This window comes from Pleurodeles waltl, chromosome 5 (genome assembly GCF_031143425.1).
Source record: "Pleurodeles waltl isolate 20211129_DDA chromosome 5, aPleWal1.hap1.20221129, whole genome shotgun sequence".
NCBI classification, from domain to species: Eukaryota; Metazoa; Chordata; class Amphibia; order Caudata; family Salamandridae; genus Pleurodeles; species Pleurodeles waltl.
The window spans coordinates 133,358,507-133,382,203 of NC_090444.1; the positions used below are offsets into that span (position 1 = coordinate 133,358,507).

General features: G+C 43.3%; 1 protein-coding gene across 1 annotated transcript in view; it reads right to left on the reverse strand.

Moving 5' to 3' along the window:
* Positions 1 to 23,697, reverse strand: part of LOC138295473 (xanthine dehydrogenase/oxidase-like) — a 794,335-nt gene that overhangs the window by 703,674 nt on the left and 66,964 nt on the right. Inside the window, exon 3 of the mRNA XM_069233806.1 lies at positions 4,936 to 5,032. Coding sequence (XP_069089907.1) covers positions 4,936 to 5,032 — 97 coding nt within the window. The remainder of the gene's footprint in view (positions 1 to 4,935; positions 5,033 to 23,697) is intronic.

Below are 23,697 nucleotides of genomic sequence, written 5' to 3' on the forward strand. Positions count from 1 at the left end.
CCCCTTGCGGAAGTAGACTGCTTGTTGCTATCATTTAGGGTAAAGTATAATGATGTAATGTTATATGTGTCTCTTTTGCTTTCCAGGTACCAGCTGCAACTTATAATTTGATTGCTGCATATTAATAATAATCTTTCAATAATAACCCGAGTTAAAGAGTTCTTCTAAATTTGTGTTTCTAAATTCTTTTACATGAAGCCCAACATGTTGATGCTAATTTGTGGTTAGTGAGGGTATTAACATAAATTGCTCTTGATTTATATTGACATTTTCTGAGTGTTGTACTAATGTATACTTTGCCATTATTACCAGTTCTGGAGTTATTAATAAGTGTAATTCTTTTGGATATTTGTCTGATCGTTTTGATTAAACTTAGATATATAAGACGTTCTAATCAACCACTATTGATCTTATATGCTTATCATTTGTGTTTGAGAGTTATTTTTGTAACATTAGCATTGTTAATCTAGGGAAATACATTTTATAATTCTTCTTAATAAACTGGTGTGGTTATTGCTTGAGGTTCCATACCTTTGATTATGTTGATTATTGATAATGATTACTTTTCACATTGATGACATCCCCTCAAACCTATGTTGCTTCGATCCATTGACCTCTATTTCATAATCCACTATTCAGTTCAAATAATAGCTAGGATTTTGTGGCGCTGCAGCAAGACCATTGCTGCATCAAAGCACAGCAGCTCAGGGGCACACAGTGAGGCACGGAGGCTATGTCAATGAATCCTATGAAGCCCGGGCACCGTACATACCGAGGAGAAGGGAGGTGCAGAAAAAAGCTCTAATACAAACAGCTAACAACAACAACAAGCTAATACAGGAAAGATTAAAGAAACAGGGCAACTCTTTGGAAAAACTGAGAGGCAAGTGCCACACTTCACCAAGAAAACATGAGTTGAAACCAAACATATCATCTCAACCAGCACAGCACCACCAAACGGTGTGAGGCACAGTGGAGGTCTCTGGGCCCAGAAGCAGTGTATGTAGTGCTTAATTAAGGCCAATGGTTGCCGGTGAGGGACACTGGAGCTCATTTTGGGGACCAGCACTTATTTTTCCGCATCAGATATTAACCCAGAGCAAGAGAGGGAAAAACAAACAAATTGGAAAGACATGGGAAGAGAAAGACGGACAAATGCCACAAAGGGAGAAAGAAGGAACCTGTAGGAGTGAGATAAAAGGGCAGGTAGTGTCTGGTCGTGGATTAAAGAGGCCGGAAGTGGGAGTAAGACTTTGCAGGCCTTAGTACCTGGTGTGCCAACATTTAATTGCACTGGCAGCGGGCTTCCGAGCAGAGTTTCGTGCACTGGCGCTCATTCTTTTATAAATTAAGTGCCGATTGCATGAGCCAATGTTGATTAACAATACCTAAGAAGATGATGTGCATGAAGTTCCTTTAATAGGTAACTCTACACTCACAACTAACAAACACACTGTGAAGTGACTAAATGCACACATTACTTGGCCTGGGTAACATTTTAATTATGCCAACACAAATTCAATTTGGAAAATTTCAAGCCGTGTGAAAATGTCTAAAATTACACCTTTATCCCACTGTGTGTAATTATGTGCCATACGCGGTAAACAATTACAGTAAACACTGCAATTAGCAGTAAATCTTTACAGTGAACATACAGGCACAGCAGAACACGAGTGACTGTTATTCACAATTGTTAGACCCGACATGCCTTAGGGTGGTCACCCCTAACATTTTGCCTGCCTCCCTCCACTTTTTGGACTCTGTTTTGCTGGCTTTTAGACTCTGCGCACTTTACCACTGCTAACCAGCGCTAAAGTGCATATGCTCTCTCTCCCTTTTTAAACATGGTAAACCTGGATCATACCGGATTGGACTGTTTAATTTACTTATAAGTCCCTAGTAATGGGCACTATATGTGCCTAGGGCCTGTAGATTAAATGCTACTAGTGGGCCTGCAGCACCGGTTGTGCCACCCACTTAAGTAGCCCCCTTAACCTTGTCTCATGCCTGCCATTGCAAGGCCTGAGTGTGCAGTTTCACTCCCACTTCGACTTGGCATTTAAAAGTACTTGCCAAGCCTAGAACTCCCCTTTTTCCACATATAAGTCACTTCTAATGTCTGCCCTAGGTAACCCCTAGAGCAGGGTGGTGTGTGGGTAAAAGGCAGGACATGTACCTGTGTAGTTATATGTCCTGGTAGTGTAAAACTCCTAAATTCGTTTTTACACTACTGTGAGGCCTGCTCCCTTCATAGGCTAACATTGGGGCTGCCCTCATACATTGTTGAAGTGGCAGCTGCTGATCTGAAAGGAGCAGGAAGGTCATATTTATTATGGCCAGAATGGTAATACAAAATCCTGCTGACTGGTGAAGTCGGATTTAATATTACTATTCTAGAAATGCCACTTTTAGAAAGTGAGCATTTCTTTGCACTTAAATCTTTCTGTGCCTTACAATCCACGTCTGGCTGGGCTTGGTTGACAGCTCCTTGTGCATTCACTCAGACACACCCCAAACACTGGGTACTCAGCTTCACTTGCATACATTTGCATTTTGAATGGGTCTTCCTGGGCTGGGAGGTTGGAGGGCCTGCTCTCACACAAAGGACTGCCACACTCCCTACTGGGACCCTGGCAGACAGGATTGAACTGAAAGGGGACCTGGTGCACCTCTTAGCCACTCTTTGAAGTCTCCCCCACTTCAAAGGCACATTTGGGTATAAAACAGGGCCTCTGCCCTACCTCATCAGACACTTGCTGGAGAACAAACCTGAACCAGAAACTACATCCTACCAAGAAGAACTGCCTGGCTGCTCAAAGGACTCACTTGTCTGTTTTCTACAAAGGACTGCTGCCTTGCTGTTGGCCTGCTGCCTTGCTGAACTCTTGTCTGGCTGTGAAAGTGCTCTCCAAGGGCTTGGATAGAGCATGCCTCCTGTTCCCTGAAGTCTCAGGACCAAAAAGACTTCTCTTTTTCACTTGGACGCTTCGTGCGCCGAAATTTACGACGCACAGCTTGTTCTGCGGCGAGAAAAACACCGCACACCGACGCTGATCGATGTGACGCCTCCGGGACGACCGGAACTTCGACGCACAGCCTCGCAAGGACAACGCCGCCCGACCTCCAGAGGAGAAATTGATGCGACGCCTGCCGTAAGAGCAAAACTTCGACGCACAGCCCGGCAGAATGAAGCGCAGCCGGAAAACAAGCAGGAGAATCCACGCACAGACCCGGGACATCTGGTAATCCCCGCGACCCACAGAAAGAGACTGTCAGCGTGCCGGAAAACGACGCACGACTTCCCCGCGTGAAAAATAACGACGCAAGTCTGTGTGTGCTGGGGAGAAATCGACGCACACACCATTTTTCCACGTATCTCTTCTTCTGCGGCCCTATGCGGAGATTTTCCACTCCAAACCAGGTACTTTGTGCTTGAAAGAGACTTTGTTTGCTTTTTAAAGACTGAAGACACTTTATATCACTTTTCAGTGATATCTTTACAAATTCATATTGCATCTTTATTCGTTTTGACCTACAATTATCCTGATAAATATATATTTTTCTAAACACTGTGTGGTGTATTTTTGTGGTGCTATATTGTGGTATTGTATGATTTATTGCACAAATACTTTACAAATTGCCTTCTAAGTTTAGCCTGACTGCTCGTGTCAAGCTACCAGAGGGTGGGCACAGGCTAATTTTGAATTGTGTGTGACTTACCCTGACTAGAGTGAGGGTTCTTGCTTGGACAGAGGGTAACCTGACTGCCAACCAAAAACCCAATTTCTAACAACAATGCTATTGTTTGCAAATGTTATTGCATCGATTTACACATTTTGTGCTAAAATATAGTGCGTGAGAGCTAAGTATTTGAATTTTACATTGGAGACATTTATATTAAGTGACACGGGAATCAAGTACCTGTAAGTATGACATTAGTTGATCAGTAAATTAAAATACTGATGCTCTCCGGGACATTGTGTACAAATGAATTAAAAACACATGGGCAATGACAAACAGGAGACATCTGTCAAATAGGAATACAAAATTATACACGTTCAAGAACCCACAACTCATCTGTGCAAGTTCTTTTTCCATACCATAATATTGTCTTGGATGCTATAGGTTCTATTATTCATTAAGCACTATAGGATGCAATATAGGCATATGGTCTTAGTCGCCTTTATGTACAATGAAGTGGGAAATTTGAGTTTCCTGGACAAACAGTGGCATCTTGCAATGCTAATGATACACGTCCCTCATACAGTGAGTTTAGATGCAGCTAAAAAAAAAAGGACAGGACACAAAAGTCAAACATTAGTATGTAACAGTTGTGGTGTGTAGTCCCATTAATAGTACATTAGTGTGGGAAGTATGTCCAATGTACAGATGGCTCAGACTGTAACATGATGGATGACTTGAGTCCACTTTAATATGGTTTTAGACCTTCTAAAGCAATTCTTGCTCTAAGTAGAAACATTAAAAAAGTTCATTAACACATGCACACATGTACACTATGAATCAAAATATGCAAGTGTTCCATTACTGTGATAACATATTCTAAACATAGCAATAACAGTGCAAATTCTCTACTCAGTATATATTAGCACATTCCCTCAAAAACATGTAATATAGTACATGCCCAAAGCTTTTGCCCCATTATCAACCCAATGGGTGAAACAATGTCTTAAATGAAAATCCTTTGACTAGAACCAATATTTCTGACTATGTATTATGCATCAGTTCTGTTCTCAAATGGAAATGTATTGAATATAAAATTCCACAGCTTGGCATTGAATTTCTGAGTATCAGTACAGTTTACAAAATCAGGTGCCAGGTGCTCTTAAATAGCAACACTGGCTCCCTCCTTGAGCTGTACAATGACAGTGTCTATTACCTTAGTGATTAGAATATTTACCAACTTGAAAAGGATACATAATTTTTTTCTGATTGTAATCAAAACGAGAAATCATCACAGTGCAAGCTCCGCATCCACCTTCTCGACAGCCCAGCTTAGTTCCTGGCAAACCCACTGGGAGAAGAAGGATTAAGGAAAATAATGTCTGCAGCAGATTCTACGCTGGATATTCAAGAAAAAAATAAACCATACTGTTCATAAGTTGGACTCTGCAACTAGTAGTCAACAACTTCACTGGAAGTAGAGTTGAGCCTACAGGAGCCGATAACCTTTCCCACAGTTTACATGGCCTTCTAATCACAGCTGGAAGGTTGACATTTTCATCCACTGGTTTGAGGACGGTCATGTAAACTTGCACTCTTCTTCAGTCATTAAGGGACAGAGATAAATAAACTCCTCTGACGAATACCCATTGTGTCTCCTGCCAGGTGTATGAATTCAAAGGCAAGACAAGATAATGGCAACTTTTGTTTGATTCTATTTCCAAAGGTCCTGAACCCAGAACCTGTGCTTTGGACATCATTGACTTCAGGCATCAAATTCCAGCCAGTGCCTAGCATCAAGTGACTTCAGGCATCAAATTCCAGCCAGTGCCTAGCATCAAGTACCCACTTTAAAACTAGACTCTGATGATAAGGCAGAGAAGTCCAAGGCTTACTCGAGGTGGAGGCGTGAGTTAAAATTTCAGGACTGTAGAGAGCACATAACGCCACTGAATAAAGGGCAAATTTACTCCCTTCCAAATGTACTTGTCACATAGTTACACATTGCAAGGCTCCTTCCTACCGTATTTGATGTGGGTTTTATTTTAAAAGTATCTCTATAAACCTTGAGCATTGGAAATACGACAAGTAAAATTAAAAATTATATTGAAAAAAACTTCAATTAATTCTTTGATGATATTTGTCATCTGGGCACATTTGTTTATTCTTTCAGGTTTACCAAAAGTTGCATCTATTTTCACTTTAAGCCAACAAACTTAATGGTCAATCCAGCTTTCATTGAAATATGTATGCGAAGCAAATTTCTGAACCAGATTTTGCTCTACAGGTGCACCTGAAAAAAAGTCAGACTTCGCCCTTTCGAGCAAAGGGTATCCTGGCAAGAAATATCTAGGAAACCTCAAGTACATAATTTCCCATTTTCGGCAGCTGCAGAATGTATCTGCTGATGTTCGTCTATTATTGATGGTGTGTCTAAAATTATAATTATCTTTTATGCATTTCAGGTTTTCAGAGTGTAAGGATTTGGTGACACATGACGACTTCACCTCAGACTGCCTAGAGCATCAGCAGACACATTTTGCAGCTGCTGAAAATCACTCAATCAATCAATCAGGGCTACTCACCTGTGAGAGTCTCAAGGAACTGGGGGGTGGTGGGGGTGCTGAGGATCAGTCGAAGAGCCAGGTCTTGAGGTCCTTCCTGAACTGAGACAGGGTGGGCGATTGCTTGAGGTGGATGGAGAGGGTGTTCCAGGTCTTGGTGGTGATGTGGGAGAAGGATCTTCCTCCAGCTGCGGTTTTCCAGATACGGGGGATGTTGGCGAGGGTTTGGTCGGTGGAGTGGAGTTGTCTAGCGGGAGTGTAGAAGTAGAGTCTGTGGTTGAGGTAGGCTGGTCCGACGTCGTGTAGGGGGTCAGGAGCTTGGAGGTGATTCTCTTGCCAATAGGCAGCCAGTGTAGGTCTCTCATAAGGGTGGAGGTGTGGCTGTGTCGAGGGGCGTTCTTGATCAGACGGGCAGAGGCGTTCTGGATGCGTTGTAGTCTTTTTCGGGTCGTGGCAGTGGTTCCGGCGTAGAGTGCAATGGAAACTTGTGCACTTCATGCCTCCCAGATACCTCTGGTCAGGAATACTCTATGCTCAAAATAGCAAAGCTTTGGTTTCTGAGGGGGAGAAAAGAATTCTTTGCATTGCAAATGCTTGTTTAAACTTGAGGATGCTTGCAATAGGTCTCACATTTGTGAAAGCTACAGTTGTTAGCGTTGAAAACTGCATTTTTTTTACTTTTGCTTTTTGTATGCAGTGGAGTGATGATATTTGCAGAGCACCATTGCCATTCGAATGACCTTGCGCCTCTGGAGAACAGTGTATTCTGGTTCTCCAGTGCCGCAAGGTCATTCGAATAGCAATGGCCATATGGAATGACAATAGCCCTATGCAAATATCATCACTCTACTGCATACAAAAAAAATAAGTAAAGAAAAATGCCATTTTCAACATCAACAGCTATAACTTTCACAAATGTGGGACCGACTGCATTGCAAATGGTTGGCTAAATATTTTGATTTTCTAAATTAAAAAAAGACAAGCTGCCCAATGACCATGATGAATGAAAGCTCTCTGCTTGTCTCCTTAGAATGTCAGTACTTTCAATGAGTGACTCCACACGGTGGAGAGGCTTCTAGAGAGATAGAAGCAGGGGGCACAGGCTGCTGATATGAGCTGCCTGGTCATAACAAGCATTTGCAATGCAATGGGTCTTGCGTTTGCTCAGGTTAGAGCTACTAATGTAGTAAATTCCTAACTGGACTTTTCTTGCCACTTAAATTGAAAATGAAGAGTAAAACAGTTGACACAAACAAGTCGATTCAAAGTGTCACGGTTGCCAAGAGCATGAAAGCGAAGGGGAGACACAAAAAGAAAAATAAGTTCCCTCGCAGTCAAACGTATTGGCAAATGTGCAATTATCTATGTGACAGGGTCGATGGCCAAAGGCGGTAACAAAAGTGCCCCAAGGAGGGACAAAAGTAAAGTATTTACCAATGATAACAAAGGATATTTGAATGGCAAGCCCATGAACGAGTGATAGTGATGGGCGTGCGGTGGGCGTGGTTAAAAGCCCACATATAGATCACAACAGGCCAGAGCACTTGTACACTCGACCTAAAAAGAGAGTCAAGCATTTCAGACAGCCTCTGTAACCTTTCATTCTCCTTCTGAACCACTCACTGTGCACAAGAGAACCTCTCTCAGCAGAAGGACAGGCTCAGGAACATTAAAACCGTAATACGGGCCAACTTCATGATCCAAGTCAAATATTGGGTCACTCTGTGTCCTTTATTTACAGGAGGGATTGTAAAAGTATGAACTATTTATATGGACTCCTTTACCAACTGAAAAGCAGACCCCAACTATCCTCTCCTGGTGCTTGCCTCAAAGGAAACGCTTCCTCTTTCGGATCCCTTTAGGGGCTTGGCAGGTCCTGGGTTAAATTTTACTGGATTTTGCGCTGGTGGCTTCGTTACTGTGATCGATTACTTCTGGGTTTCTAAATGATCCAATGAGTACGATGTACCGTGCCTTGGAGAACAAGCGAAATACATTTTCGAAACTTTCTATATTTACAAAAGGCCTGAGCAATTAACTGAAGCGTTGGCAAAAGCTTAATGAATGTTTGTCACACACAACAACAAACAAGAACACTTTTTTTTACAGGGAAACGTCTTACTAGTGAAAAACGAAAGGGTGTGTACTTAAATGGAAATTGTAGTAAAAATGTGTAAATTTAACAAGATGTTTGTACCCTGAAAGGGGAGGCGCAATCCACTGGCAAAACAGGAGGCCTAGATCACAAACCATACACAGTGTGTTGAGATCGATTCAGCAGAAGGTGTGGTCAGACAGATGAAAGGGCTCTGGCAGTGACAGCAGATTACACCTCCGTCTGTTGCACATTGACCAGATTACACCTGCTAAACACTGACCAGATTACACATGTGTCTGTTGCACAACGACCAGATTACTCCTGCGTCTGCTGCACAATGACCAGATTACACCTGCGTCTGCTGCACAATGACCAGATTCCACCTGCGTCTGCACACTGACCAGATTACACCTGCGTCTGTTGCACACTGACCAGATTCCACCTGCGTCTGTTACACATTGACAAGATTACACCTGCGTCTGTTACACATTGACCAGATTACACCTGCGTCTGTTGCACACTGACCAGATTACACCTGTGTCTGTTGCACACTGACCAGATTACACCTGTGTCTGTTGCACAATGCCAGATTACACATGCGTCTGTTGCAAATTGACCAGATTACACCTGCGTCTGTTGTACACTGACCAGATTACATCTGCATCTGTTACACATTGACCAGATTACACCTGCCTCTGTTGCACAATGACCAGATTACACCTGCATCTCTTGCACAATGACCAGATTACACCTGCCTCTCTTGCACAATGACCAGATTATACCTGCCTCTGTTGCACAGTGACCAGATTACACCTGTGCCTCTTGCACAGTGACCAGATTACACCTGCGTCTACTGCACATTGACCAGATTACACCTGCATGTCTTGCACAATGACCAGGCTCAGTGAGTTAGAGTGAGACTCCTAGTGTATCGCTAACGGAGTATGTTTTTAGAATCACACAAGGCAGATAGCACAATTCCTAAGGGCACTTTGTATGAATTACTATGCATGTTTAAATGTCACACTGTTATGTCAATGGTCATGAGAATGAGAAGGTGCAGATGCATGGGGAAATACAGAATACTTATTTGAGTGAACAATTGTTAAATCTTCTTAACATTTCAATGGGCAATTTTAAAATGTATTACTCACATTTCAACAAATGAAGACACACCAGAGACTAACAACGTTGCATCTACAGAGTTGCTTTTGGTGTCTGGAGCAAAGACAAGAGCCCCAACACACTGGTTTATGTTGTAATATAGTACATGTAGACTACTTAGTACTATGTCGTTCTCTATAATTGTAACTTAATTTACAGCTGCCGGGTCAACACTTTATGTTTACACCCTCCACCAGATTTTACTTTAAAAAATACTGCACCTCACATACATAGCATTTGCAGTTTTACTTTTGCAATCGTAAAGCTAGGCATTACAGTTCAGTTCATTTCACTTATTCATTTAAAACAGCAAGAAGCAACTTTGTTCAGAAATGCCACGGAATACCAAATACATCACAGTGCATAGACTACAAAACGCTGGGAATGACAAACATTTAGAAATTTTCTGCTGACCAAGCACTGGCAAAACCAATAAGGCTTGTATTGTCGACCACTTGCTTTGCGAATACGTTTTTCTGATTCCCTTTAGCCACACGCATGCACATGTATCTGGTATGACGGCACAGCAGCCTTAGCAGAACCACATGTGTGCATTTGTAAAGATGCAATGTGCAGTTTAATTTTTATTTTATTATTCAAAGTTGGTCGGACGCACATCTTATTGTTGTAAATAGAAAGAAAAATGAAAAGAAAAACTGCGCGAAGCGTCATTCAGTTATTTTGTTTTGTTTTTAAAAAGTAACGGCCTGATGGTAAATTGCACATGTCCAAATGTAAAAAAATTTTTTTAATAAAAAATAATAATAATAAAAGAGAGAGAGAAGAGGTGAAACAGCACAGACTGTGGGTGTTTCAGTCAAGAAACAGCATACAAGGACATTTGAATGCTCCCAACACTGTATATACATCACACTTCTGAAATGCATCCACCCGAATACATTGCATGGCATAAAAATCAGAAGTGAACATGATATTAAAATAAGTGTTCAGTTCTTTCTCCAAGTGCCTGCATGACCGTTTCAAAACTTTGCGATGGAAGGGGTGAGATATGAGGGGGTCAGGTGAGAAAAACACACTATGTTTTCTTATTCTACATCACCACCTACCAATTCTCCATGAGAACCAATTACACGCAAATGTGTCTCCCACTAAAACATGAAATGACTCTGATTAGGTAACTATGAACAATGTGACCAGAGCACCAATAGCACCGGTTGAGTTCACGCTGTTGTGCCTATGACCACTATGGTCGCAATGCAGGAGAGACAAAAAAAACTGTTCACCCACGCTGAAGTATAGCAGCAATTGTACAATAATCCATGTAACAGGGGCAGTCAGCAAGGCGTGACAAAAATAGCCTTAAGGCGGGACAAACGTAAAGTATTTAACAATGACATGAAGTGATTTTTAAAAGGCAAGCCCACGAACAAGTGAAAGTGATGGGCGTGGTTAAAAGCCCACAATATTTACAACAGGTCAAAGCGCTTGCGCGCTCGACCTAAAAACACACAGAAAACAACATCTGATATTGGAGGTACCAGTCATATTTGGATGTCTACTACGACTTTTTTGCAATTATTCTGTCCAACTCTAGTCAGATATCCTCAGACTTAATGACAGATAAACCACCCATCATCAAAAATCTGTCTTCCTAGACCGTAGTTTTAAATAAGTAGATTTCATCCTATCTTCAGAGGTGAAAATGCAACCGGAGAGGTGATTGCTGTTTTCTTTAGGAGAAAAAAAATCTTAAAGAGGTTCTTAATAATAGCCACAAACTTTAGACATGAAACTCAAGAGATGATCAGCTTTACTAGATATCGTATGTAGGAACTGAAAAAACATAAACATAGTGAAATCATCAGGAAACACCTAACTACTTAGTTTTTTGGCAAAGCAACAAGGGAGCATTGTAATTTTTCTTTTAGGAGAACACTCATGTAATAAGGATCACTACTTATCCTGACCGCACAGGGGACCTGGATATGCTTGAGTTATCCTAAAAAGAGCTCATGATTGATTGTTTTAAAGGCCAATGAACTATACCTGAATTTAGACAGACATTGATCCTTACATTAAGTACTGCTTCATCTGGTAGGCTCATGGTCACCGTGTTTAAAATAGCTCACAAAATAGAATCAGCCAATCAGTAGCAGACAAGTAGTAGAGCATGAATGTTTGTTAACTGTGCAGTAGAGTCATCTCGAACATAAGTGTGTCTACATAGCACTTTAAAGTCACCTTCTTCAAAAATTCCTTGCACTGCAGCACAAGAAGCAGAGCACTTCTGTTTAGTGCCAACTGCAGGCTGTGCACAGCTGTCCATGTATAGCACACATTTTTACTGTTAATGGGTAAAATATTAGAGTTTGTGGAATATTTAGTGAAGATTGCAAAAATCTCAGAGTATGAAGTGTTGGATCGCATTCAAACTTTACATCAATGGCATTTTAAAAAGCTGCCCACTGCAACCGATGAAGGTATAAAGAGCAGACTTTAGGAATACTGTTCAGTTGCTGCTTCCAGTGTAGATCTAAGAAAATCTGTAATGATATGTGTAGGAGGCTGGACTGGCTTGTAGTGAGTACCAAGGGGTACTTACACCTTGCACCAGGCCCAGTTATCCCTTATTAGTGTATAGGGTGTCTAGCAGCATAGGCTGATAGATAATGGTAGCTTAGCAGAGCAGCTTAGGCTGAACTAGGAGACGAGTGAAGCTCCTACAGTACCACTAGTGTCACTTGCACAATATCATAAGAAAACACAATACACAGATATACTAAAAATAAAGGTACTTTATTTTTATGACAATATGCCAAAGTATCTCAGAGTGTACCCTCAGTATGAGGATAGCAAATATACACAAGATATATGTACACAATACCAAAAATATGCAGTATAGTCTTAGAAAACAGTGCAAACAATGTATAGTTACAATAGGATGCAATGGGGACACATAGGGATAGGGGGAACACAAACCATATACTCCAAAAGTGGAATGCGAACCACGAATGGACCCCAAACCTATGTGACCTTGTAGAGGGTCGCTGGGACTATTAGAAAATAGAAAGGGTTAGAAAAATAGCCCACCCCAAGACCCTGAAAAGTGAGTGCAAAGTGCACTAAAGTTCCCCAAAGGACATAGAAGTCGTGATAGGGGAATTCTGCAGGAAAGACACAAACCAGCAATGCAACAACGATGGATTTCCAGTCGAGGGTACCTGTGGAACAAGGGGACCAAGTCCAAAAGTCACAAGCAAGTCGGAGATGGGCAGATGCACAGGAAATGCCAGCTGTGGGTGCAAAGAAGCTACTACTGGACAGTAGAAGCTGAGGATTCTGCAGGAACGACAAGGGCTAGAGACTTTCCCTTTGGAGGACGGATCCCCCACGCCGTGGAGAGTCGTGCAAAAGTGTTTTCCTGCCGAAAGACTGCCAACAAGCCTTGCTAGCTGCAAATCGTGCGGTTAGGGTTTTTGGATGCTGCTGTGGCCCAGGAGGGACCAGGATGTCGCCAATTGCGTCTGGGGACAGAGGGGGCGTCGAGCAAGACAAGGAGCCCTCTCAGAATCAGGCAGCACCCGCAGAAGTGCCAGAACAGGCACTACGAAGATGCGTGACACGGTACTCACCCGAAGTTGCACAAAGGAGTCCCACGTCGCCGGAGACCAACTTAGAAAGTCGTGCAATGCAGGTTAGAGTGGCGTGGACCCAGGCTTGGCTGTGCACAAAGGATTTCCGCCGGAAGTGCACAGAGGCCGGAGTAGCTGCAAAAGTCGCGGTTCCCAGCAATGCAGTCTAGCGTGGGGAGGCAAGGACTTACCTCCACCAAACTTGGACTGAAGAGTCACTGGACTGTGGGAGTCACTTGGACACAGTTGCTGGATTCAAGGGACCTCGCTCGTCGTGCTGAGAGGAGACCCAGGGGACCGGTGATGCAGTTCTTTGGTGCCTGCGGTAGCAGGGGGAAGATTCCGTTGACCCACGGGAGATTTCTTTGGAGCTTCTAGTGCAGAGAGGAGGCAGACTACCCCCACAGCATGCACCACCAGGAAAACAGTCGAGAAGGCGGCAGGATCAGTGTTACAGAGTTGCAGTAGTCGTCTTAGCTACTTTGTTGCAGTTTTGCAGGCTTCCAGCGCGGTCAGCAGTCGATTCCTTGGCAGAAGGTGAAGAGAGAGATGCAGAGGAACTCTGATGAGCTCTTGCATTCGTTATCTAAGGAATTCCCCAAAGCAGAGACCCTAAATAGCCAGAAAAGAGGTTTTGGCTACTTAGGAGAGAGGATAGGCTAGCAACACCTGAAGGAGCCTATCAGAAGGAGTCTCTGACGTCACCTGCTGGCCCTGGCCACTCAGAGCAGTCCAGTGTGCCAGCAGCACCTCTGTTTCCAAGATGGCAGAGGTCTGGAGCACACTGGAGGAGCTCTGGACACCTCCCAGGGGAGGTGCAGGTCAGGGGAGTGGTCACTCCCCTTTCCTTTGTCCAGCTTCGCGCCAGAGCAGGGCTAAGGGGTCCCTGAACCGGTGTAGACTGGCTTATGCAGAAATGGGCACATCTGTGCCCATGAAAGCATTTCCAGAGGCTGGGGGAGGCTACTCCTCCCCTGCCTTCACACCATTTTCCAAAGGGAAAGGGTGTAACACCCTCTCTCAGAGGAAGTCCTTTGTTCTGCCATCCTGGGACAAGCCTGGCTTGACCCCAGGAGGGCAGAAACCTGTCTGAGGGGTTGGCAGCAGCTGCAATAAAACCCCTGAAAAGGCAGTTTGGCAGTACCAGGGTCTGTGCTACAGACCACTGGGATTGTGCCAACTATGCCAGGATGGCATAGAGGGGGCAATTCCATGATCATAGACATGTTACATGGCCATATTCGGAGTTACCATTGTGAAGCTACACATAGGTAGTGACCTATGTGTAGTGCACGCGTGTAATGGTGTCCCCGCACTCACAAAGTCCGGGGAATTTGCCCTGAACAATGTGGGGGCACCTTGGCTAGTGCCAGGGTGCCCTCACACTAAGTAATTTTGCACCTAACCTTTACCAGGTAAAGGTTAGACATATAGGTGACTTATAAGTTACTTAAGTGCAGTGGTAAATGGCTGTGAAATAACGTGGACGTTATTTCACTCAAGCTGCAGTGGCAGGCCTGTGTAAGAATTGTCAGAGCTCCCTATGGGTGGCAAAAGAAATGCTGCAGCCCATAGGGATCTCCTGGAACCCCAATACCCTGGGTACCTCAGTACCATATACTAGGGAATTATAAGGGTGTTCCAGTAAGCCAATGTAAATTGGTAAAATTGGTCACTAGCCTGTTAGTGACAATTTGAAAGAAATGAGAGAGCATAACCACTGAGGTTCTGGATAGCAGAGCCTCAGTAAGACAGTTAGTCACTACACAGGTAACACATTCAGGCACACTTATGAGCACTGGGGCCCTGGCTGGCAGGGTCCCAGTGACACATACAACTAAAACAACATATATACAGTGAAAAATGGGGGTAACATGCCAGGCAAGATGGTACTTTCCTACAATATGTTTGGCCTGTGGTCGGGGACACTCCTTCAGTAGATCAGTTTTTTTCTGCAGTGAGAATTTTTTCCAATAGGAGTAAATTGTTCCTCATCAGAGGAATACAAGCGTGATCTGTACACTGTGGGAGTTATCTGCCCCACACTGTACACTACATATGTGTAGGCTGAAATGCTAGAAAAAAAACGAATCACTAGGTTTGTCTTGTCCTGTGTCTGTAAATATTTATGGCATGATTACCACCTTGATGGATGGGATACTTTGTCACAAATGTGACAGCTATCCCGTCCGTCATATTACAAGATCCATTATATCCTATGGAACTTGTGAAATGCCCGGCGGGATAGCCGTCACGTTTGTGATGGAGTATCCCACCCGCCAAGGTCGTACTCAGGGCCCCTAGTCTCTAGCATGTTTGCTTGCAGTCAAGGAAAAAGAGATGTGTGTTTTTTCATCCAATTCTTTCTCACAAAACGTGGGAGTAATTCATTCATACAATAACTTAATCCCCTCAGCATTATGTGCCAACTAAGCTCTTCCAAAGTTAAGAAACCCTATCATGGCTTGTAAATTCCTTAATGTGTTCAGAGGCTTAAGTTCCACATTTCTGAAGGGAGTCAGGTGCCAATCCTTTACCATCACTGGATAATTCATATCGAAGTAAAATCACAGTAAAATAAGCAACTTTAGATTTTAACATTTTATGCCCAGGCTGGGATAAGAGCTTCACTATCCTGTCCACCCAATGGAAGTGCTTAGTCAAGTCATCATCTGTTATGTAGATATTATGGCACCTCAGCATCTTCTTGTAATATCTCGACAACCCTTCTGCAAAGAGTTCAGGACTGATCTTATACCCCTAGACTCTAGGGCCTAGAGCAATCTTGAATAAGAGTACGGGAAACCGCAGAATGAAAAAGCAGCTCGATACCAGCATTCAGGTGCTATGTTTTGACTAAAGACTACATAAGATGCAGCTAACATTGTTTTGTACTTTTTCGGATTACATTTGTCATTAGTACAGCGCTTTGAGCATTTTGTGTAGCATGTGTTCATCCATGTGCACTATTCTATAAGAATAGTTGGGTTTTAATACCGAAAAAGGTGGAGTGTTCATGGTGGAAAAACAAGTCTTTTAAATAACACTTAGTTTCTGGTGTAAGAGGATATTGAGCCTGGACTTGAGGCTCAATATTTAAGGAAATAACATATGGAACTGATTTTTTAACCCACCCCAATTGGTGTCTATGCAATGCAGGTGCCTCTTTTAAGGCCTACTTACATGATATTTTCCCATGAGCTCGAGGTACCGAGGAGGAAAATGCTTGCATTACTTAATCCTCACCTCGAGGTGCAGCCTTTTTAAAATCTGGAGGCCAATCATCCTCTGCGAGGACAATGTCATAAGGATCCAATAAATGAGACCAGAATATAGCTTTGACTCTGTGCAATATAACACCCTCAATCTGTATTTCTACATCATAAACTCTGTCTGGAAGATTTACATGCCCACCTGGTGTCTCAACCTTAACATATATTCTTTAGTTGGAGTCACCACCAGATGCTCCTTTAGAGTCTGGAAAACTATTGATACTTCTGCTGTCCTGTCCAGAAACACCACTGCTCACGACCTACTCCACAGATGTATCAGTAGCCTCAAAGAAGTGTTTTTTTAGCTAAACTGGCTGCCTTCTTTTTCTTTAATCGTGTCAGAGTCTGGACCTTTCTCTTCCTTCTGTGATTCTTACTCCATCCATTCTTTTTGTCTGTCTACTGTCCCTAGAGTCCTGTAAAAAAAGGGAAGAATGGCTATGAGAATAATATCAATTCCACTTTCTAATTGTATCACAGTTTCTCAAATGATATCCCTTTATAGAGGTGTTTTGTGTTTTTTCTTTTGCTTTCTGTTTTTTTCTTAGACTCAGGTCCAGCTGTCTCTTTACCAGAGCCCTCAGTCGTATTCCTCATCCTGCAGTCTGGCCTGCATGAGGCCTGCCAGGGGAGGAGATACTGAGTGTGTGTGTGTGTGGTGGGGGGGGGGGGGGGAGGCGGGATTTGAGAGATGGGTGTGTGTGAAGCCAAGCCACAATCTTATACCAGGATCTGGCGTACACCGATTTCGTGGAAAGTCATCTGACCAAGATCACAATGTTGGAAGGAACAGCAAAGCAAGTCAACTGATACTGCTCAGGCTTCATAAATTAAGGTTCAGATTGAACAGACCTGGGTTAAAAACCTTGTCTTGCTGCTGCAACAGAGGACCCTTGGTGCTAGGTCCACTGAGACATCAGATCTCACGTGCTGCCTGGCATGGCCAGTTAGCAGAATGCAGGAGTCCAAAAGGTCAAGACGCCTCAGAACCTACCTCACTGAGATCCTGGACCAAAACTGAAACGCTGGGATCATAGACTTAAGGTCCTAGATTCGTTGATCTAGAACCCTTTACGCGAAACAGACAGGTGGCCCTACGAAAACTGCTCTGATGTAGATAGGCGGTGAAGTAGATCGAAAAAGAATGGCAAGACACAGCCAAGTTGGACCCATTTATTGGACATGATGCCCTGCAACCCCTGGAAGGTGGGGCGAACCACACCCACCCCCTCTAGAAGGTGGTTGTGTGCCACTGAGAGTATTCTACAGGGGTTTTCAGGTTGATGCTGGAGGGGCAGGGGACCGAGACATGCACTGCCCTGTGTTAGACTTGGCATCCTTGGCGTGCTTCCCCCAGATTTTTTGCCTTCAACCTTCCTGTTTTGCGACTCCATTTTACCTAGTTTTAGGACTCTGCTCACTTTACCCCTGCTAACCAGTGCAAAAGTGCTTGTGCTCTCTCCTTAAAACAGGGTAGTATTGGCTCATACTCAATTGGAATAATTATTTCACTTTTAAGTCCCTAGTAAAGTGGCACTACCTGTGCCTAGGGCCTGTAAATTAAATGCTACTGGTGGGCCTGCAGCACAGATTTTCTAACCCACTTAGATAGCAGTTTAGTTATCTCTCAGGTCTGCCTTTATAGCCTATGTGTGCAGTTTTAAACTGCCATTTCGAACTGGCAGAATAAACTTTTAGTCAGGTCCAAACCTTTCTTTTTAATACATATGTCACCCTTAGGGTAGCCCCTGGACAGGCCAGAGGGCAGGGTGCAGTGCATTTACAAAGCTGAACATGCACCTTTTAGTTTTACATGTCCTGTTAGTGAAAAACGATTAAACTCGTTTTTCACTATTGCAATGCCTATCTCTTCCATATGGTAACATTGGTGTTACCTTATTACATTTAATACGTGATCACATGAAAAATGTCTCAACGACTGCAGCCTTGACCATGACGACGCAGGTTCTCGCAGTTCCTCAGAACCAACGCATCACCTGGACTGCACAATGTATCCTCAATGCCGGACTTTGCATAGTAAGCCCTTGTTGACAGGACCCTCAACAATGCAGCTCCTCAGAACTGATGCATCATCTCAGCTCGTGACACATCTTCGGCGCAGGACCTTGCAACACTTCACAACCAGAATTTAAGGTACTCTTGTTCAGCAGGTCTAACTGAGTCCACCTAGCCTGCCCGTGCTTCATCGCAGTTGGCCCGAACTGTGACTTTGGCCTGGTATAGCGCGACCCAATGCCCACAGTTGGCACTTTGTGCTTTTTGGTGCTATTTTAATTGAAATCTTCATAACTGCATACCTTTGGTTCTACTAATTAGATTTCTGTTGTTTTGGACTTGATTTATCATTTAAAATGTACTCAGTGTTTCTAAATTGGTGTAAGATTTTTCTTTTTGTTTGAAATGCAGCATAAATACTGTACACTTTGCCTCTAAGTTAAGCCTGACCAGAGGGTTGAGCACAGGTTAATTCATCCCTACCACATACCACTCATCAGGGTTTAGACTAACACATTATAGTGCAGGTATCCGTGTTCCCACACTAAAATACTTAGCCAAGCAAAATTAGAGCTCTTCGGACATTGGGCGTTGCATTTAACTAACCAAAATGAATCCAGGATGATCAGCTGCTACTGGTGCTGCGAGGAAATTTTACGCAGCCAAACGGTTCTGGGACTCACTTCTTACTATGGTCACACTTATGCAACTAAACTTGAACTAGTAGATTCTTTGTTTAAACTTTGCCTGGTGCAGTCAGCCATGAGTGTGGGTGTTTGTTTCAAAAGAACAAAAAATGCAATTGCTGAGATCAGTCCCGGCCTAACCGGCGAAGTCAATCCTGCAACCACACACGTCTCCAGCAAGTGATGTCATGTAGTCCAAACTTGCGTCCTGTTTATACGGGCCTGGATGCAAGCCCATGCCTGGCTCAACTAGTGGGCAGCTTGTTTTCTTTACTAGCAAGCACCTGAGCCTGCCCATGCTTTCTCAGGCAAGGTAGCACTGTAGCACCTGGGTAGTGGAGTGAGCATGATCCAGGATCCTGACTGGTTTGGGTTTTCTTGTAGCTGGCAGCACAGAGTCAGGTGAGAGCATTTCTTTCACATGCCTTTGTGTTGTTTCTGCCCTCCCTGCCCCCAAGACAACATAACCACTGTCTGTCACTGATGTCGCTGGCTGTCCTTATGTTGTGTTCACACCTAGAGAGCCAAGATGCCTCATGCACATGGACCTTACACGCTACCAGATTTGCTAAATGGATAAAAGTTCAACTACCCTTGCTCTCGGTAACATATATGCAGCAGCAAAAGTGAGCTCTGCAGCTCTAGGAATGGATGTCATCGGGGTACCATGATAATGAAGAAGCCAGTAAAAATTAATTATGTCCAAAAAGAGCAGCACTGTGCATTTGTTGTGAGGTATATTCTTCATCCTTTGTCCAGTAAATTTTTTCAAATGAAATTCTTACTGCGATTGAAGTATATTCTTGGCTTTAATGAGAGGCACAAGCTTAAATTGCCATTTTTTGGCCTATTCTGCAGCCATTAAGAATGTTAACACATTTTGATTCTGAATTCGGAAAAATAATATTGGTGGAAGCTGTTGTTAAAAGCTTGCACTGTGGCCTTTGGTTCAGAAAAAAGGATGGTTGCCAGAAGAAGTTATGAAAAAAAGAAACTTGCAAGAAAAAAACTATTGAGAGCGGTCTTTAACTCGTTATAAAGTGTCACACATTAGGCAGTCAAATGTCATTCATAAATGCCCTGAAAGTCTGTAAATGTCACAGACTTGGCAGTTATGTTAATTTGGGGTTGGCTTGTGCCTCACCCTAACAAGAGTTATGGTTGCTATGGGAGTAGGGTTTCACCCCACTCAACCAGTAACCCCATTTCTCAAACCCCTGATGGCTTGGGCGTTGTTTGTTGGACCACAGCCCCAATCGTATAAGGCTAGGAAGGTCTGTTGTGTGGAGGGAAGAACCTGGCTCTACTGACATTCCTAAAAAGGGAAAAACAGTTGAGAACTAGTACCAAAAGCCCCAAGGAGCGTGCCATAGCCTGGCTTGCCTTAAAATGCTCCAGGGCTGGAGAAACCCATGTGTCCTCAGCTACCTAAGGTGCTGAAGCACCAAACCTGTACCAATTGCTGGTCCTAAATAATCAGTGGTGTCTAGGCCTGATCAGAGAACAAACTTGGCAGCATTCCAACTACCCTGAACTGTCTGGGTAAAGAAGTTCTTAATTCTCCTTGGACTGATGGGAAGACTTCTCTTAACAACTATGTTCTAGAGTGCATGGGTGTAACGCCTCAAAAGGCAGATGGTGCTGACCGACCTAAAGGCAAGACTGGCTGATGAAAACATTATTTTCCCAAACTTCACCCTGCATTTCAACTCTCTGTCTGGAAGGATAGACAGAGCGGTATTAGGATTCACTCTGCTGGTGGGCACCGGTACCACCAAACTCTCAGGGGTTGGATGCTGTGCTAAAAACGTCAATCTCATCTGGAGTTGGTCTATGGCAGCATGCAACTTGGGAACTGACCGGAGGGTCAGAACATGGTCTAGCACAAGTGCCCAATAGTTTGTCAGTGAGTGCTTCGTTGAAGGACAGAAGAGGTTTGGTAGATGCCTCATCAGGTTCAAGGAGCTCAATGCAGACATTTTTATCACCTTAGAAGGAACATGTCAGTCAAAAACATCAGGAGCTCTCTGACGACCATGGCAAAGGGTGCATTTTCCTCAGTTGCTAGTCCAGGGGAACCAACCCAGTATTGGGAGAAGTATCCAGTCTATTGGCATCTTGAAGGTCCACATGCCAGTTTTCCTTACCATAGGGTGTGATAAAACTCATCCCCTTTGCCACTATTAACGTCTCCATATGCTGACACTGATAAGAGTTCGAGCCAATAAGTTGAAATAATGACTGTATTTGAGTTCACTGTAATGGTTTTGTAGCTGTGTCGGAAAGATAGAGTACTGTCTGCACCACAGCACATGGCTTTGGTTGAATTGAATTCAGTTCAGAATCAGATACAATAGGTTGTGAAACCTCCTCTGGTGCCAGCGGTGTCCGTGCCAGTGTCAACATCCAAGGAACCAATGCAGATGGTGGAGATGGAACCTAAATTGGCATCAACGCCACCGAGGAACCCAAAGTGGGTTTAAGGGGCACAAACTGCACCACGGGTAGATCTGCCAATGGTAACCTAACTGGAGGCACCTGTTTATCCTTGGGGTATCAAGGCATGCCAGAGGGAGCTGGAGGCATGTCGAAGATGTGCAGCATGGCCTCCATAAAGGCTTTGATCTGCTGCTATATCGCAGATGGACCCTGAATGTCTGGGTGCAACAGGACCCGGTTTGGAATCTGATCTTTGGGGGAACAGAAGCAAGACTGAGAGGCACAGTGATGGACCCACACCTTCTCGGGTAATCATGAGTGGCAAGATGGGGCTGAGTCCCGCTTGGTCCAATGTTTTTTCCAGACTTACCCAAATTTCTCAACGGTAATGAAGATCTGTCCCAGGAACGACTGTGTGGAATCTTGCTGTGTTTTGCCACTTAGAGTTTGGCCTTGCATTTCTGGGTGGCCTGCAGGTTCATTTGAGCCCAGTCTTTGCTGGCCCTGGAGCCGTTCACTGAATATAAACACCAGAGGCACACCTCATAGTAATCTGTCACAATCTGTTTGAAACAGCCCCTACAAGATTTAAACCCTTTAGTATTAATAGATGATATGCTGTTCAAAACAAATCTCTTAAAGAGATGAATTCACATCAGCATCTGAAGGCATGGAAAGAGATGAACTGACATCAGCACATATAGATGTTGCTTATATGGGGCTCAGTTTGCCACTTCCAGGATAGAACAATGTCAACGTGTAGCCGTATGATGTCACCCACTGGTACATGCAGGACTTCTGCTTTTTGAGTTTCCAGATGTAGTCGGGCCTGGGGATATTCACAAGGTGAGGAATCTAGCATTAATAGTCTGTGGACTAATTGCATGCACAGTGAAATGCACTTATTTTGTAGGACCAGGAACAAATCCCCCATAGCAGTAGATTGTACAACAAAGATGCCCACTATCTGGTTTAGTAAGTGTTTTACTTCTGGAGCTGTTAAATTTACTGTGATGATATGGTGCATACCTTACCAATATGGGCCAGGTACACCCTTCATTACTTAAGGGACTTGTTTTAAAATTCTAAATTACATTGGTTAGTTGCTCACCAAATCATGCTTGATGCTCTTGACATTTTAACTGTACTTCTGAGTCACTTTAGAGTTCATGATTAGCCGGATTCGCGCAACTCTTCATGTATGAAAATTTCCCATATTAACATCTACAGCATTAAACTCCACCCATGAGCAAAGTATTTTAAATGGGTGTGCACCATGTGCATTTACAGCAAAAGTTAGCTCATCCACTGTGTTAGAAAAAGCCCTAGCGAAGAGGCATTGTGTAATTTGTGCTTTGAAATTTACTCCTTTTGGAATAGATTGCGGCTTTATAAAACAGACAAAATATGAGATTCTAAATCAAAATAAGAAATCGTAATTCCTAATTTACAAAAATTTACAATTTGTAAATAGCGATTCCTAATTGAGTTGCAATAGACCTCCCTCGTGACTACTAATGAGGTAGGCCACAATTTGCAGCCCAGTAGGAATTGTAGCCATCACAGGGATGGTGGACTTCTGGTGTCTGCAGACCCGCATGTCTGTGATTGCTTTTTAGTAAAACAATCTTTTCTTTTCTTTAAACCCGGCTGGACTTCCTTAAAGGACAACAGGATGTGTTTGAAAAATAAAATGAAATGTTTAAGTTTCATTTTTTTTAAGAGCCACTGCTTGCCTTATTAAAATGGTTGTTTCAACACTCATAAAGGAGACCCCTTCCCATTTGTAAATGGTTATCGCCACCCCTGAGGTATCGGTAAAAAATGAATGGTTTGCAACCTTAATTTGGTTGCAAAACATTCATTATTATCACTGTTATACGGTAATAGGAAGGGACTTACTTAACACACCCCTTCCAAATATCTATTTGCTAAACACAAATTGCGATATGGTAACATGTTACTGAATCACAATGTGTTCACATGTAAAAGCATTTTCCCTGTCAGGAATAGCTTGATTCTGAGAATCAGGCCTTTACCAATTGCAAAAATTGTTTTGATGTCTGGTCCTTGTCAATCCTTTGTCAATATGCCAACCTGAGACAGAAAACTCAGTGGATGACAACCACATCACAATCCACTTCAGCATTACTTCAGTGAGGTGCATTCTAGGCACCCATCAGT